Source organism: Ursus americanus, chromosome 2 (genome assembly GCF_024610735.1).
Source record: "Ursus americanus isolate L20-20 chromosome 2, mUrsAme1.1.p, whole genome shotgun sequence".
Lineage (NCBI taxonomy): Eukaryota > Metazoa > Chordata > Mammalia > Carnivora > Ursidae > Ursus > Ursus americanus.
The window spans coordinates 82,833,683-82,848,526 of record NC_142128.1 but is presented as its reverse complement, the minus strand read 5'-3'; the positions used below and the strand labels follow the sequence as shown (position 1 = coordinate 82,848,526).

Sequence of the window (14,844 nt, the reverse complement as noted above, 5' to 3'; positions counted from 1 at the left end):
ACTTTGGTAGGTGAAATTACAAAAACTAACAACACAGCCAAGAAGCGGTACAGAGGTGAGAGAATGCCAGGTGTACTCCATGAGGGTCAGTTGCTGTCACTACAGATCTGGGTACCAGTAGGGGGTGTGATGGGAAATAACTGAACAGGCAAAGGAAGCTGAGGATTTGGGATTTATCCGTAACGGAAAGCTCCCAGATTTTTTAAAGGAGATTCTGGTTCTTATTTATTTGCTCAAATTTAAATAGTTTTGAGTTAGTAGCAGTTTGTTTTTTTAAACAATGTCCTCAGCTCAGTGAGATTCACTATTTGGCTGTTGATGAAACATTTGAATTCTGGGAATACTTACCGGAAGAGAGAGAAATGTGTTGAAAAAATCGGCAAAGATTTCATCCTCTAGCAGAATTATAAGATTTGTAGAACCGATTATCTCTACATGGGGAGAAAAAAAAATCCCTATGAACCAGGGTTGCATTCAGGATGAGAAAGCAAAGCAATAGAATGGATTATTTCACATGGCCAAATCTCAGCATTTGATGACCTTTAGGTCATCTATCTGGATTTTTTCCTGTCTCCAGGACTCTCCTCTGCGGTATCATTCTGCTTAAACACTCCCAGCTGTGGGGGAACTCACAACCTTACAGGGCTACCCATTCCATTTATGAAGAAATGAAATTGTTAGGAAGATTTTCCTACTGTAAACTGCCCTCTTTTATCTTCTTTCCACTTCTAGAAATTCTGCCCTCTGAAGCTCAACAGAATTCACATAAATCCTTGTAAAGGGGTCTATGCTCCCATATTTATAAAACCATCTCAACCATCTGTCCACCTCCAACCCCTCTGGCTGGTCAGTCACTAAGGAATTCTTCAGCCATTCCTCACATGGCCTCCTTTCTACCTGGGTCCTCCCGCTCTGGCTAGAGTGGCACCCACAACTCAAGTACTCTGCATGCTTCCCAGGGAAGAGCATAAGATGACTTTGTCCATATTGTAGGTTCTTATTAGTGTGGCCCAAAATGGGATTAGATATGGATGCTTTCACATTTAACTATTAACTCCACTATCCTTTATATATGCAGTCACTTTTCAGAAACCAAGGCAGGAATTTATATTTATTCCATTAGAATTTCAACTTGTTGATTTGGGCCCAACAAGAACTTTTTTGAATACTAATTTGGTCATGCAAAGTATTTATTACTCCTTTCAGGGTTGATATTGTGCAGTGGAAGTTAATCTGAGGAGATGAATGTTGAATGTCGCAAAGCCAAGCATAGAGACCATAGGTGGACTAGGTACTCCCTCAAAGTTTGCTCTAACTCACTGTGTATGCTCTTTAATGCCCAAGATTCAACTAGTGAATAACCCAGTCATTTATCAATGCCCAGAATTCTCCCATCATACCCAAAGATTATAATGAAAGACTTGTAAAACGAGCAACATAATTACTATATTAGTCCTATCTCTTAGTCTAGTTAAACATCTGGTGAGAATAGTGAGTGCCACTCACAATTGCTTGAGTGCAGTTATGATAATATAAGAAAACTAAACAGTCCCCTCCATCATTTTTCATGGTGATGGTAGTTATTATCTTTGTGTAATAGAAATAGGACCCGAGACAATCAAACACTATTGTAGTAGAGCTGATATCAGTTTTCGTTCTCTAGTTCTAAATATCCAGTGAGCTCTAGTTCTAAATATCCAGTGAGCTATGTAACATCTCTCCATGGACATCTACCAGCACTTCCATCTCAACATTTTCAAAGCTGATCTGATCATTTTGCTTCCCAACCTGATCTTTTCACTGTATTCCCAATCTCAATCACCAGAACTACCACTCTTCCAATTGTCTAAATCAGAATCCTGAAAATCATCTTTGACTATCCCTTTGTTCTATTTCTCTTCCTCAAAACACCCCCATATGCAATGGAGGATCATGTTATATGGTCTCTCATCCTACATACTTCTGGACTCTATCCTGTCCTCTCCATCCATTAAGTCACTGTCTTATTTCAGGTCCTATCATCTCTCACCTTGACTTTATGGCATCAGTTTCTTATAATGGTCTGCCTATCTTTCCACACTTTCCACACACTGCCACCATAGTCTTCTAATGTTGTTATTGTTAAAGCCCTTCAAGGACTACTCAATGTAGTCCAAAGCCTATAGATTCCTACAGAATCTAATGCTTCACTAGATCTGGCTTTTGGTTTGCCCACCAGCACCATCACCTGTCGCACCATACCATGCTTCCTCCTGTTTGCCAGCCAAGATATTGCTCTTTCCTGCACATTTTATATACTCTCACCTCCAATCTCCATATCTTTGTTCCTGCATTCTCATCATCTAAAATGTCCTCCCAACCCAACTGCTTTCCAAATCACTAGTCATCCATCAAGAACTGGTTTACATATAATCTTCTTGGTGAACCAAACATGGTAGAATCTACCACAATGGTAAAATCAATCACTACCCCCCCCGCACCATTATTTATATCTCCCATTATTATAATTAAACAAGTCACTGTTTTCTTCCATTGATGTATCATTTGTCTTCCTCAATAAACTGAGTTCTATGAGATGAAGAATTTTGTCTTTTCATCTTTCTTCCCCTAGGCACTGAAAGTGCTTACATAATATCTAAATTCTATAAAAGTTGAATGAATTCTTCTTTCAAGAGATCTTCAATCTTTTGAGCTTTTGTTCAATTGTTGGTTTGTCATTCATAGAGCCTTGCATGGATTATTTCATGAGATTATTGAGACAATCTGAATCCAGGAAAGTGGGGTTTGGCCAAAATTTCCCAATTGATTGTGTTCCATAGCTATACACACTATTGGTGACAAGGGGCTTGACTATGATAGAATTTGCCATTAATAAGACAGTCTTAATGGGGTATAGAAACAAGGCTTTCCACACCTTCCCCTTCCCTATCCTACTATGTCTTCATTCCTGTGTTTCCATTATCAATTATTCTGCCTTGAAACTTCCTAATAATTTGGCAGGTCTTCAACATTCATTCTGTACAATACTACTACTGATGTGGGAACAAAAGAAACCATTGGATAACCCCAAACCTCATGCTAGCCCTCCCCCTGGAGAAGACATGGCACATGAGAGCCCAATCTGCATTTTTCTTCCTTCTTCTTAGTTGGCTTGTTGTTTTATGTTTAGGGCTCTGTCCTATCCTCAAAGATCAGGTGGCATAAAGTGGGGGTGGGAGTTGGGGAGGAGAAGAGAAAAAGAAAACAAAGGGCATGAAACACAAAAGCCACATGTGGTTTAAGACTGGGCAGGTTTGCCTTACCTGGGGTGGGGGCTAAAAGCCTCAGAAACATCCCTTTTAGATACTCACCAGCATTGTTCATGTTGTCATGCTTTCCCTGCCACTGTGATTGATTAGGAGGCAGAATTTTAGCCCCCAGTCAACAGAACTCCACCCATTGTGAACATGCAGTGACACCTCCTCTAAGGGGTTCCAGATTCTATCAGGAAGTGCCCTATTTATTTCTGGTATAGGCCTCAATCTGAAGATAAGTCTTTGTTACCTGATCTCCTGGATCTCCTGGAATGTACCAGACTCTTCCTGTACTTAGGCTTTTAGTCCATACTATTTTGTGTGCACTGACAGGTTCTTTATAAATTGTTTTCCAATTACATAGATCCTGAGTTTTAGCTCTGTCTCTTTAACTCCACTCTATGCTTCAGGGAAGCAAGGATCTATTAATTTATTTCTGATGTGTCTTTTGTATCTAATATCTTTCTAGAAATTTAACAGGTACTCAGTGAATGTTTAATGACTTATCTTTCAGATAAGCTGGCAAATTCAACCAAATATCCAAGTGTGTTTTCTACCCTCTCTCTTTCTCAGATAGGTCCTCCTCTGGTTGGCTGCAGGTTACTTCATAATCCATTGGCTTGGAAAAGGAATAGAATAAACATTCGTTGAATACCTCCCATGAGTAAGAAGCTAAGCTAGGTATTTATACTTTGTTCTCATTCAATTCTTAACCCCATAAAACAGAGGTTATTACCTCCCTTCACTGAAAAATAGTAAGTACAACACAGATTTTACTCTGCCCATTTGATTCAAGAGCCCATGTTATTTCAAATATGCTAGTAAATCATACCTACTCTTCACATGAAAAATGCATTTGAATGGACTTAAAAATAAGCCCCTTGGACTTCCTCACAAGGATCTATTTTTCTGTATCACTCCTCTTAACACTTCTTGTGTGTATCCTTACATGTTTAAAACTTTCTTTCCTGAAGATGGTATAAAAGAGGTAAACCATATCTCCATATCTATATGGATTTGGGGCTGTTTTATTTAATGATGCATCCCAAACCCAGTTTCTGTCACATGGAAATGCTCAATAAATATTTATGAAGTGAATTTACATAAATAGGAGCCTATTTATAATTAATATTAAAATGAGCCATCACAGTGAAATATTGGGTCTCTCATTCAATTTTCAGTCCTGAGTGACACAGGAGCTTTTATGTAAAGAGAAAGCATTTTTGCCTGTTAGGAAGAACTTTTGCAATATTTTCGCAAGAAATTACTGTGAATCTCTTTCCTAATCTTTGCTAAAGAGATATGCTACCATTTCCAGGGTAAAGATACACTGGGGTAGAGGAGACAGCCAGAGCTTTGGGAAATCATTGCATTGTAGATCTGACCCAACACATAGCCACTAAGTATCAGAGCTGAGATGTGAACTCAAATCTATCTAATACAAAAATTTCCTGTATTTGCCTGACAATAATCATCTTGGGGCACTTTTAAAATACATGGACTTCTGAGCCCCACTCCTGCCCTTCTAAATCAGAGTTATCAGAGGAAGGACCTTGAAATGTACAAGTACCCCAGGTGATTCTTATTATCACACAAGTTGGGAGATATCTGATTCCCCTGACTTTTGGGAACTAGAAGGTCTTGAAGGGTCAGGGATGATGCATTTCAAGCCTGTAGCCAGTGATGTTGGCTTTTAGTCCTTGCCATTGTTAGAGTGACAACACTCCATTAAGTTGTTAATGACTCCAGTAGTTAGCCTCTTTGAACTGTGGGGAAGATGGTCAGTGATCAGGAGTAGAGAATGCCTGCACACAGCTTCACTGAAGACAAGTCTGAAAGTAAACTGTGTTAAGGAATGTGGGTTATCAGTGTTATATATGCCATTCTTTTAGGAAAAGACTGAAAAAGACAAATATATATTTTTTGCCCAGGTTGTGATAGCTCTTTTCCAAAGGACATGATAAGCCAAGGAATAGATGAGATAATGTAAACCATCCAGAGCTTCACCCCGATCTCTCTCAAGATGCATGTGTGTGTGTGTGTGTGTGCGTGTGTGTGTGTGTATTACACTGACTAACAAATGAGGTAATTGATGATTGAAGAAATATGCTAGGCTACCAACTCATTTTGGAACACATAAAACATCAAGATATCATGAAACTCTTCACTTTAAAAATCAAAATCACTCTAAAAAAAAGAGTATCTGGTCTTTACATATACTAAAGAAAGCATAACACTTTTTCAAATGTAAATGATATATTATTGGTGGTTCATTATTAACATTCCTTCAAACTTCCAAAGTTCTTCTCTTTTATAGGACAACAAGGTTTTTTAGATATGACATGCTTCCCAACAATCCTAGAACTTTTCAAGTCTTTTAACCCTCTCTTGGGTATGACACTGAATGACTCTCTTCTCAGTAACTTTTGGCTAAATTATTAGGGCTTATAGGGGTGATGGTCTTTCATCTGAATATTCACTTCCTATGAGAAGAGAACCAGAGAAATGAAAGAATTGTTTAATAAGATAACGAAGTTCCCAACAGCCCTTCAGAGAAAGGGAATTCAAACCTCTTGTAGGCTGATGTTTTCAGTGGACAGAATGTCCAGGAGATATGGCTTGTCAAAATAATATCAACTAGTTTACAAAACCCTTGGAAGCTGAGTTTAGTGATTCAAGTAACCAGGATGGAGAGGATGAAGTCATCCGGAAAGGGACTTAAGAAAGGTTGTTAAACAAATAGAAAGTTGGATGACAATAAATTGAAATAGCTGCCCCCTTGCGATCTGTTCTCTCAAACTGGCATCCTATTTTAACAGTAGGAAAATAAATCACAATAATTAGGAACTGGATGAACTCAGCTGAAAGAAACGGCATAGAGGAAGTAGTACTCCATGTCCCGTAGTGCCCATCAGGAGTAGGTGCTGATAATGTCTGTTCAGTTCAACTGAGAAATGGATGTGAAGGGAATATGGAAGCTTTAAGTCCTGCACAAATATAAAGACCTAAAAATTGTGACTGAGGAATGGGGACACTGAAAGAGGGTAAGGGAGAGGCAGAGCAAATAACATAGAGTCATTGTCCCAGTGTTAACTTACGAAAGCTTTAGATATAATTGATAGACAATAGACTTTTCCTAAGCAGAACTGTGCCTTCTGATTCAGAACTTTGTGTTCATTACTGCTCCTCGTTAGCTACCTAAGGAAAAGATAGAGCATGTAGAATTTAGACCTTACTCCTAATTGTTGTTATCTTTGCTGATATAACAGATTTCAATCAAAGACTTCAGAATGGTGGTCAGTGCAATACATGTAAGTTTGAAAGTCAAAGGAGGTGCAATTTCATCCTACATAAAAAGTTCAAAATGCTATTGGTACATAATAGGTCTTGGTGCAATTATCTACAATAATACAGAAAGAGAATAAAAACTGGAAAAGTCTTTCACCAAAATACCCTATTTAGCTAACAATTCATTTTAAAGAAAGATACAAGTTTCAAGAGTTACAAAAAATACAATCTTTTGTGACTGGTGATTAGTGAAGTCTTGGCCAAAGGAAAAAACAAAACAAAACAAAGAAACAAAAAAACCCAAGAAACCTCATGGATATGATCATACAAAGTGTTAGTCTTGGTCCTATATTCTTTGACCTAAAATATGTATAAGATTTCTGAGTTTTGGACAGAGAAGCCTCAAGAAGTTGGCAATAGTAATTTTATTCCTTTTGGTTGAGTGGGTAAATTTAAATTTTAAATTTCCTAATATGAAATGACTACGGAATTTTAACTAACAAAATGTGGAAATGGTATCTGTTTAGGAAAATTTGACTTATCAAATGCATGATTTTATTGAAAGATAATGAACAAATGATAGCAATTTTAAATAATATTACATTTATAAATAATTTTATATGTCCAGTTAAAAAATTTAATAATTAGTATATTAAGTATATGCCTAATATATTAAATGTTGATTACAAGTAATTGCAAGTATTTTTGTTGTTTTGGCACAATATTCCCCTTCAATTAGTAAGAGCCCATTAATAATCTTCTGCCTTCAAACTGAAAAGTAAATTATTAAACTTTTCATAAAACAATTTTGTGTGGCTCTTCCTTAGCCACCCGCACAAAGGGGCAGGAACTTGGTAGTTTTCTCTGTATCACTGGGCCATGAAATTCTGTCCCTGGAACTGCCAAGCTTGTGTTTGCTGAGCTTTGGTGTCTGAGTGAATGAACATATAAGACCTCAGAATTCCTGCCCTGAACTCCTCTAACTAACTCCTACTTATCCATCAAAACCCAGATCAGAATTAAACCAACATTTCATCTATGCTACACCTGTACTAGATACTTTAATTATTCATTCACCAATTATTTGTTGCATACCTATTATGTGATGAGCTAAACAAGAGCATTTTGATTATTTTATAAACTTGCTAAAAAACAGCAGCCATTTCAGCTCAAAGGGCATTGTACGCGTTTTGTTTTTTAAGATACACACATATCTATATACATATGCATAGATATCTGTACATGTGTTTACCTTTATCCCTTATGTATCTATGTTTCCATGGATCTATCTACATATAATCTATATCTATTGTTTGAATTCTATGCTTATTCATGTCCACACGTCAAAGTTTAACAAGAAACAAACAGACCTTCATTACGTTTACCGGATGCCTGGATGACACTTGCTTATGTATTTTTTTGCCCTCCTCTTCATCCCTTCATTTCTTCTAAACTGATACTTCAACACCAAATGGAGACCAAGCGCCTTTTCCAGGCTCATGTAAAGATGATGCCCTCTGGTGGACAGTAGTGAAGATTACACCTTCCTCTCTACAACTCGGGTTTTTTTGTTGGTTCTTGGTTCTAAACTTATCTTCAGTTAGTTTTACATTCCAGTGTTTAGGATTACTTTCAGACTGCTCATACCGATTGCGATGTGGAGAGTACAGAAAGGCCCTTTCATCCGAACATAAGGTCTGTCCATTCTGCCATTCTATCAGGCCTCAGTAATAATTCTTTGTGGTTTTGTAGGACCCTGCTAATATTTACTATTTTACCTCAAAGGTACATATTGCAAGACATGATAATATTTAGAGGTATTAATTTACTACAAGAGATGAGTTCATCAGCATCTAACAGAAGCTCAAAAGTACTCAGAAATGGACAGATCTGTCAAGAGATGGTATCTCTTCAACTTCTATCTTTGTAGAGAGATAATATCTTGAAATATTAATATATTAATACTAGGCTTTGCTTTCCACCCTTGTAATAACTTTTCCCCCAATTAGTGACAGACATTGCCTCAAGATGAGGACTGATTGTAATTGTAAAAAAAGAAGAGTCAATTTTTAGGTTAAAAAAATCCAAAATACGCTCTTAATACAAAAATAGGAGGGTGAGTGAAGTAGAAAACAGGGGGTTGCCATATCAGTAGGAAAGAATGTAGAGGAAAAACAGATTCCCTACTTTCCCAACCTCAGGCACTAGAGGAGGTTCAACTAGGGTTCAGAAATGAAGAGCTGCAAAGCTAGGCAAGGCCTGAAAAATACCCACGGCTGTTGGGGAGAAACAAGGGGATGGGACCTAGTGGTAACAACCAGGAACAGGGCAGAATCTATAGGGAAAACTGCAGAGCTCCACTGGTCACCAGGACCGAGGAGAAGCACAGAAGTTGAACTAATGCCTGAGAAATATTTTATTTCCACCTCAGGGACCACTGCTCATCTCCAGTGGAGAGCAGCATTGTTACATGATTGGATATCCCACTGGTGCAAGGTGAAAGCCTTCCATGGAGAGTTGTTGCTTGCTGGTCACATGCATGCCATTCTGCATTTGGAGACATTGCTGACCACCAGGAATCACCTCCCCCTTTGCAGTAACTCAGAATGCTCACAAGCTCCTCAAACCACAGGGTAGAAAACCTTAACAACCAGACAAGAATTCACCCCGGTTACAACTTAACTTTTGAACAAGAAAATTAACAAGGAAGAGTAAGGCCAGAACCAAAGGAAACAGGTACGTCTAGTTCTCCTGAGAACCAGAAGCAAAAGGGAAACTAGAAAGATGATGACCCTGTAGAATCCCTGCCCCAGCCTCACTCTGTCCTAAGCCTGGATATTATAACCATGACCAAGAGTAAGCGAAGCTAACAATCTGTTAGGCTGGGGACAGCAGGGAAAGAAGTAGAACAGTTGTCATAAAGACAGTCTTTTGCAAGTTGCCACTAATTTAACTCTACCACTCAGAATTCCACCTCCTTCAACACCCAGGTATAGCATTATGTGACATAACTAGATGTCTGGCTATCATAAGCTAGTTTTTTAACCCTTTTGATTATTTAACCCTTTTAGATTATTGTCTATAAACCTACATGTAAGATAGTTATGAGGATTAAAAAGAAAATTTGGTGGAATAAATAAGCCATTGAATTTTACTACACATGAGAACCAGAAGGAGTGGTTCCAGGTGAGTCTACTACTTGGAAATTGATTGAGGTGTGTGCAGAATAATCGGCTGATCTACCCAGGTAGAAGAATCTGACAGACTTTACATTTGAAGAGACTGATACATAAATTCTGGAAGCACATGGGCCCTTTTGTGCCCTCACTATGTGCAAGGGAGTTGCTTTGTTCTGCTAGACCCCACAGAGGAAACTGCCTTCAAGGAGGGTGGTGATGTCATCATGGTATCACATATATCCAAACTCATCAAAATATATACATTAAATATGTGCATTTGTTTGTAAATTAAGTATATCTCAATAAAGCTGAAAATAAAAGATCTCTTTGACAAATCATAATCTAAAGAAAGAATTTGACAATAGTTCTCTGAGCTCTTTATAGTTAAAATAACAGTTTAAATGTAGTATGGGTATTGAAGAGATCCAGAAAGAGAAAGGGTGAGGAGGTTGTTATTATGATGGGTAAATTATGATGATGTACTAAATGTAACTAGTGGTCAGTATTCTCTGGGGTGGGTGAGGATATTTATAAAAACCCAACAGCAGAATAGAGTACATTTATTTTCATATCCTCCCTCCTGGGAGGCATGTGAAGAGTACAGAGAGGAGAAAGGCAAGGAGAATGCTTTGGCTGGAGTTGAGGAAAGGAAGGGGAGGTGGGGGAAATACTGGGGGAGCCAAGAGTGAAGGTCATTGTAACATGCCTCTCATGTTTCATTGGCCTGTCCTGGCACACTGCTCCGCAAATGAGACTGAGAGAAGCCAGAAGGGGAGAGCAGTATGTCCATCCCAGCAGTCTGTTGCCTTGGTCATCTTCCGCTCTAACACCTCTACTTCCCGCAACTTCTCATCCAGGTGTTCCAGGATGTGCAGGTGACAGGAACCATTCTGGGCTTACCCAAGATCAGACATCAACAAATGTAACAATACCACAAAAAGGAGAAGCCATAGACCCAGATAATCAAAATGGCAGTGAAAGCCACATGCCAGCAGAAGAAGGTGGTGACAAATACAATGTTGTTTTTGTCATCATCCATCCATTTATAGCCAGAAATTGGTTTGTACAGCATAAAGCCTATTTGAATCAGCCAAGAGCCCGTCATCATATAAAAAAAGGCCTTCATCACCCAAAGCTGCAGCATATCAGGAGCCCACAGCTCTGCGATCACCACCAGCACCAGCAGGAATATGGCCTGAGTAAGCAGGATGTGAGACTGCAGCTCCACACCTTCTGAGTCCTGCATGTGAGACACCATCAGAGGTAGAAACAGAAACATGCCCAGGGCTTGGGCACCTTGCTCCAGAGCAGCACACCTCTGGGGCAGCAAGTTCTGGCTCACCACATCCACACACCCGCTCAGGAAGAAGGCCATATATAGAGTGAGATGTTGCCACTGTTTGCGGTACAAAAAGTTTCTCTGATGATATATCTTGCTGATAAGTACAAACTGTCCATGTATGTTATGCAGCTCTTGGGCTGCTAAAATGAAGGCACTTAATATCTTCACCAGCCCCACATAGTATATTTGCTGCAGCCTTGCCCATCTTCCTTTGCTCCAGGGATGGCGTGGCAGATACTGGACAGGGTAGTTGCATATCAAGGCCCTGGAGACTAGTCGTGCATGATAAAGTCCATAGAAGAAGAGAGACAGCCCTGGGTACAGATGACCCTCAAAGCCTCCCATGGAACTGAAGGTAAAGATCTGACCAAAGGTAGAGGCAAGCAGCTCAGGAATGGTTGCCTCAGGTTCTAGAGTGTGGAGGGAGCTTCCGGAAGCCCACTTATATCTTCTCTCCAGCTCATTGCATGCACATACACAGGGGAAATGGTTTTGGAGGAAACCCAAATCTATGGCGGGGTGGGTGTCATGGTTTCCGTTCTGGTCTTCTGCTCTGGTTCATTGATAGCTAACCAACCATTGCCAAACAGTAAAATAAGCAGATGTCCAATGCCTGGACGTCTGCAGTTCTCAGAGATTATGGCAAGGACTCCCCTTGCCTCTTCTCCTACTTGTCCTTCACACTACTGCTACCTTCCTCACGTCCCAAATTCACAGAATGTAAGAAAGAACAGAGAGAAAGCATGGAGAGTATACAATGTAGGGCATATCCCTTAATATTCCTCACATATAATCTCATTCAAGTACTAGGTACAAATGTATTCTCCTGGGTATAAGCAGTCTTAAGTAAACACATACAATACTCAATTTCTCTGATGTTACTTGAGGTTTGCCAGAAAAATATTCATTCCTAAGGATCTGTCTTCCGCTGGTCTCCAGGTCAGAACTGAGGGGCCGCCACCTGAGATTCTTTCCTGTGGGCTGAAACAATGTTTTTCCAAGTTAAAATGCAGGTGAATAGGTTCTACTCAGGGGTACTGATTCGGAATTTCTTGAGGGTGGTGTCTCGAAATAAGCATTCCAAGACACATTCCCAGGTAGCTCTTAGGCGGACTAAATTTTGAATCACTGAGTAAAATGTATGTACTGGTTAGAAAAAAGATCCTATTAAGCTAAGCTTAGTGTGAATTGGCCATTAAATATTTTCTCTCATGTAATGGTCATATTATTCTTCATGACAGTCAGTCAAGTACAGGAATGTCTCAAATTAAATTGGTCTCATATTGATCCTACAGATTTCCATTTTGGTTTATTTGTTGGCAAATTCTCTTTTGTTCTTTTTATCAGTGGGTCTTCCATTTTATTTTATAATTTTACTGATATAAAAAAACCATAATTTTAGATTGATCTTCATATTAACCACCTTGTTGCATGTACCTACTGCTCTTACTAATTTTCAAATGATTTTATATAATCATATTAACTTCAATAATGAAAAAATGATCTCCTTTTAGATATACCTTTGTCTTTTCTAACTGTCTTTCCCAATTGCATTAGCATGACAGAATTGTATTGTTGTTTTAACTATGAAAGCTCCCCTCTCCTGGGAAGTAAGTGTCTTCTCAAGCCGTGCGGGTTAAATGGGAGCTGTCATTTGCTGACAAATCCCGCTTTCCTAGTCACAGAGCAGTCAAGGGATTGAGCGCCTAACCCAGTGAGGCTAATCTAAGCCCTTTACCAACAAATAACTAAAGAAAACAGCTCTCAGCCCCTTCATAGATTATATCAATTCTGTTTACAGCAGAACTAATTAGCATATTTGGATTTTATATCCTTCTCCATGGATCCAATAATGTCTTCATTATCTGTTGCTGTGTAACAGTTTAACACAATTTAACTCAGTGGCTTAAAAGAACATGCATTTATTTCACTTTCTTTGGGTCAGGATGCAGACAGAGAGCTTTGTTGGTCCTCTGCTCAGAGTCTCACGAGGTACAGCCCTGGTGTCAGCCAGGCTGCACTTCACGCTGAAGCTGAGTCCTCTCCCAAGCTCACAGGGTTGTAACAGAATTCAGTTCTTTGTAGCTGTAGGATTGAGGTTCCCATTTGCTTGTTAGCTATCATTTCTCATCCACCAGACTGACAAAAATCAGCTTGACAACTGTCTGACCATGCGAAACAAACAGAATAATTAATATATTGCTAGCGGGAATATAAACTGACACAATCACTTTGGAAAAGAATTTGATGTTATATGGCATTATATGGAAAGTTGAAGATATACATCCTTACTTGTATATACTATACAGTAACTCTTATACATCCGTACAAGGATCATATGCAGGAATGTCCATAGCAGCACTGTCTATAGCTGGCAGAGAGAAGGAGGAATAATCAAAATGTCCTTCAATATTAAAATTTATAGATAAATTTGTAAGATATTCATAAAACAAAAATATGATAGAGAAGTAAAAACAAAAAATACGGCTACATTCAACAACATTGTGGTAGTCAGTTTTATGTGTTGACTTGACTGGCCACAGGGTGCCCAGATTAAACCTGATTTCTGGATGTATCTGTGAGATTAACATTTGAATCAGCGGATTTAGTAAAGTAGATTGTCCATCCCAGTGTGGGTGGGCCTCATCTAATCTGTTGGGGCCTGAACAGAACAAAAGGCAGAGGAAGATGGAATTCATCCGTTTTTCTTCCAGCCTGTGTACTGGGCTGGGACATAGGTCTTCTTTCTGTCCCTACACAGGGGTTTCTACCATCAGCTCCCTTGGTTCCCAGGTCTGTAGACTCTGACTGTAATTATAACAATGTCTCGAGCCTGGAGACAGCAGATGGTGGATTTCTGTGCCTTACTTTGTAACCACATGAACCACTTCCTCATGATCAATCTCCTTTGTATATATCTTCTATTGGTTCTGCTTCTCTGGGGAACTCTGACTGATACCAACATGGAACCTCAAAAAAATAATTTTAGATGAAAGAAGAATGTCACAAAATAATAAATACTGTATGACTCCATATAAATATAAAAAGTTCAAAAAAACACAAAATTAAACAATGTGAACACATACATGGAACCATAAACAAAATTCAGGGAAGTGGTTATCTCCAAGAGGGGAAGAATAGGATAGATTTGAGAGGGACACAGACATGGAAAATAACAATGTTTATCTGTTCTTATAGTTGGTGGGGACCACAGGAGTATTGATTATATCCCAACTCTGTAGAGCTTACATGTATTCTATAAATGTTATTTTGTATCTATTCAATATTAATTTTTTTTTACAAAAATATGAATTCTAAGTAGAAGCACTGTGTGGATAAGTGTGACTTGATGTCTATTCAGTCTACTTTAGGGGGAGAAGGTAGGAAGACAGCTGTTTGCTGTCTTTGGGCCTCTCCCAAATGCCAAAATGAGTTTTTCTCTAGGACATCAACACTTTTATGTATCATTGTGCTACTGGTTGTTTTTTACTCAGTCATAATGTGTTGGAGACAGAACTATTTTGTTATATTATAGAACTATTGTGTTATATAGACAGTACTACTGATGTGCTTAATATTATATTTATCTAGTCCCCTAGTGATGGACGTATTGGTCTAGCTGATTTACTTTTTAACAAACAATACTGAGTAAAAACTCTTTCTTAGAGGAGATAACCATAACTAGCATTTCTGAATCACAGACTATTACCTTCTTAAAATTTAATAACTAGTGATGAATCTC

The 14,844-nt window shown here is 38.7% G+C and overlaps 2 protein-coding genes across 2 annotated transcripts in view; both read right to left on the bottom strand.

The window, feature by feature from the left end:
- Window positions 1-14,844, bottom strand: part of RGSL1 (regulator of G protein signaling like 1) — a gene marked incomplete at its 5' end in the record, with an annotated part of 125,164 nt that overhangs the window by 76,552 nt on the left and 33,768 nt on the right. The window contains one exon of the mRNA XM_087866065.1: window positions 349-431. Coding sequence (XP_087722191.1) covers window positions 349-431 — 83 coding nt within the window. The remainder of the gene's footprint in view (window positions 1-348; window positions 432-14,844) is intronic.
- On the bottom strand, window positions 10,674-11,447 carry LOC123801415 (transmembrane epididymal protein 1-like). Its single transcript, XM_045811423.2, has one exon. It carries the CDS (start codon window positions 11,445-11,447, stop codon window positions 10,674-10,676), a length of 774 nt encoding a protein of 257 aa, XP_045667379.1.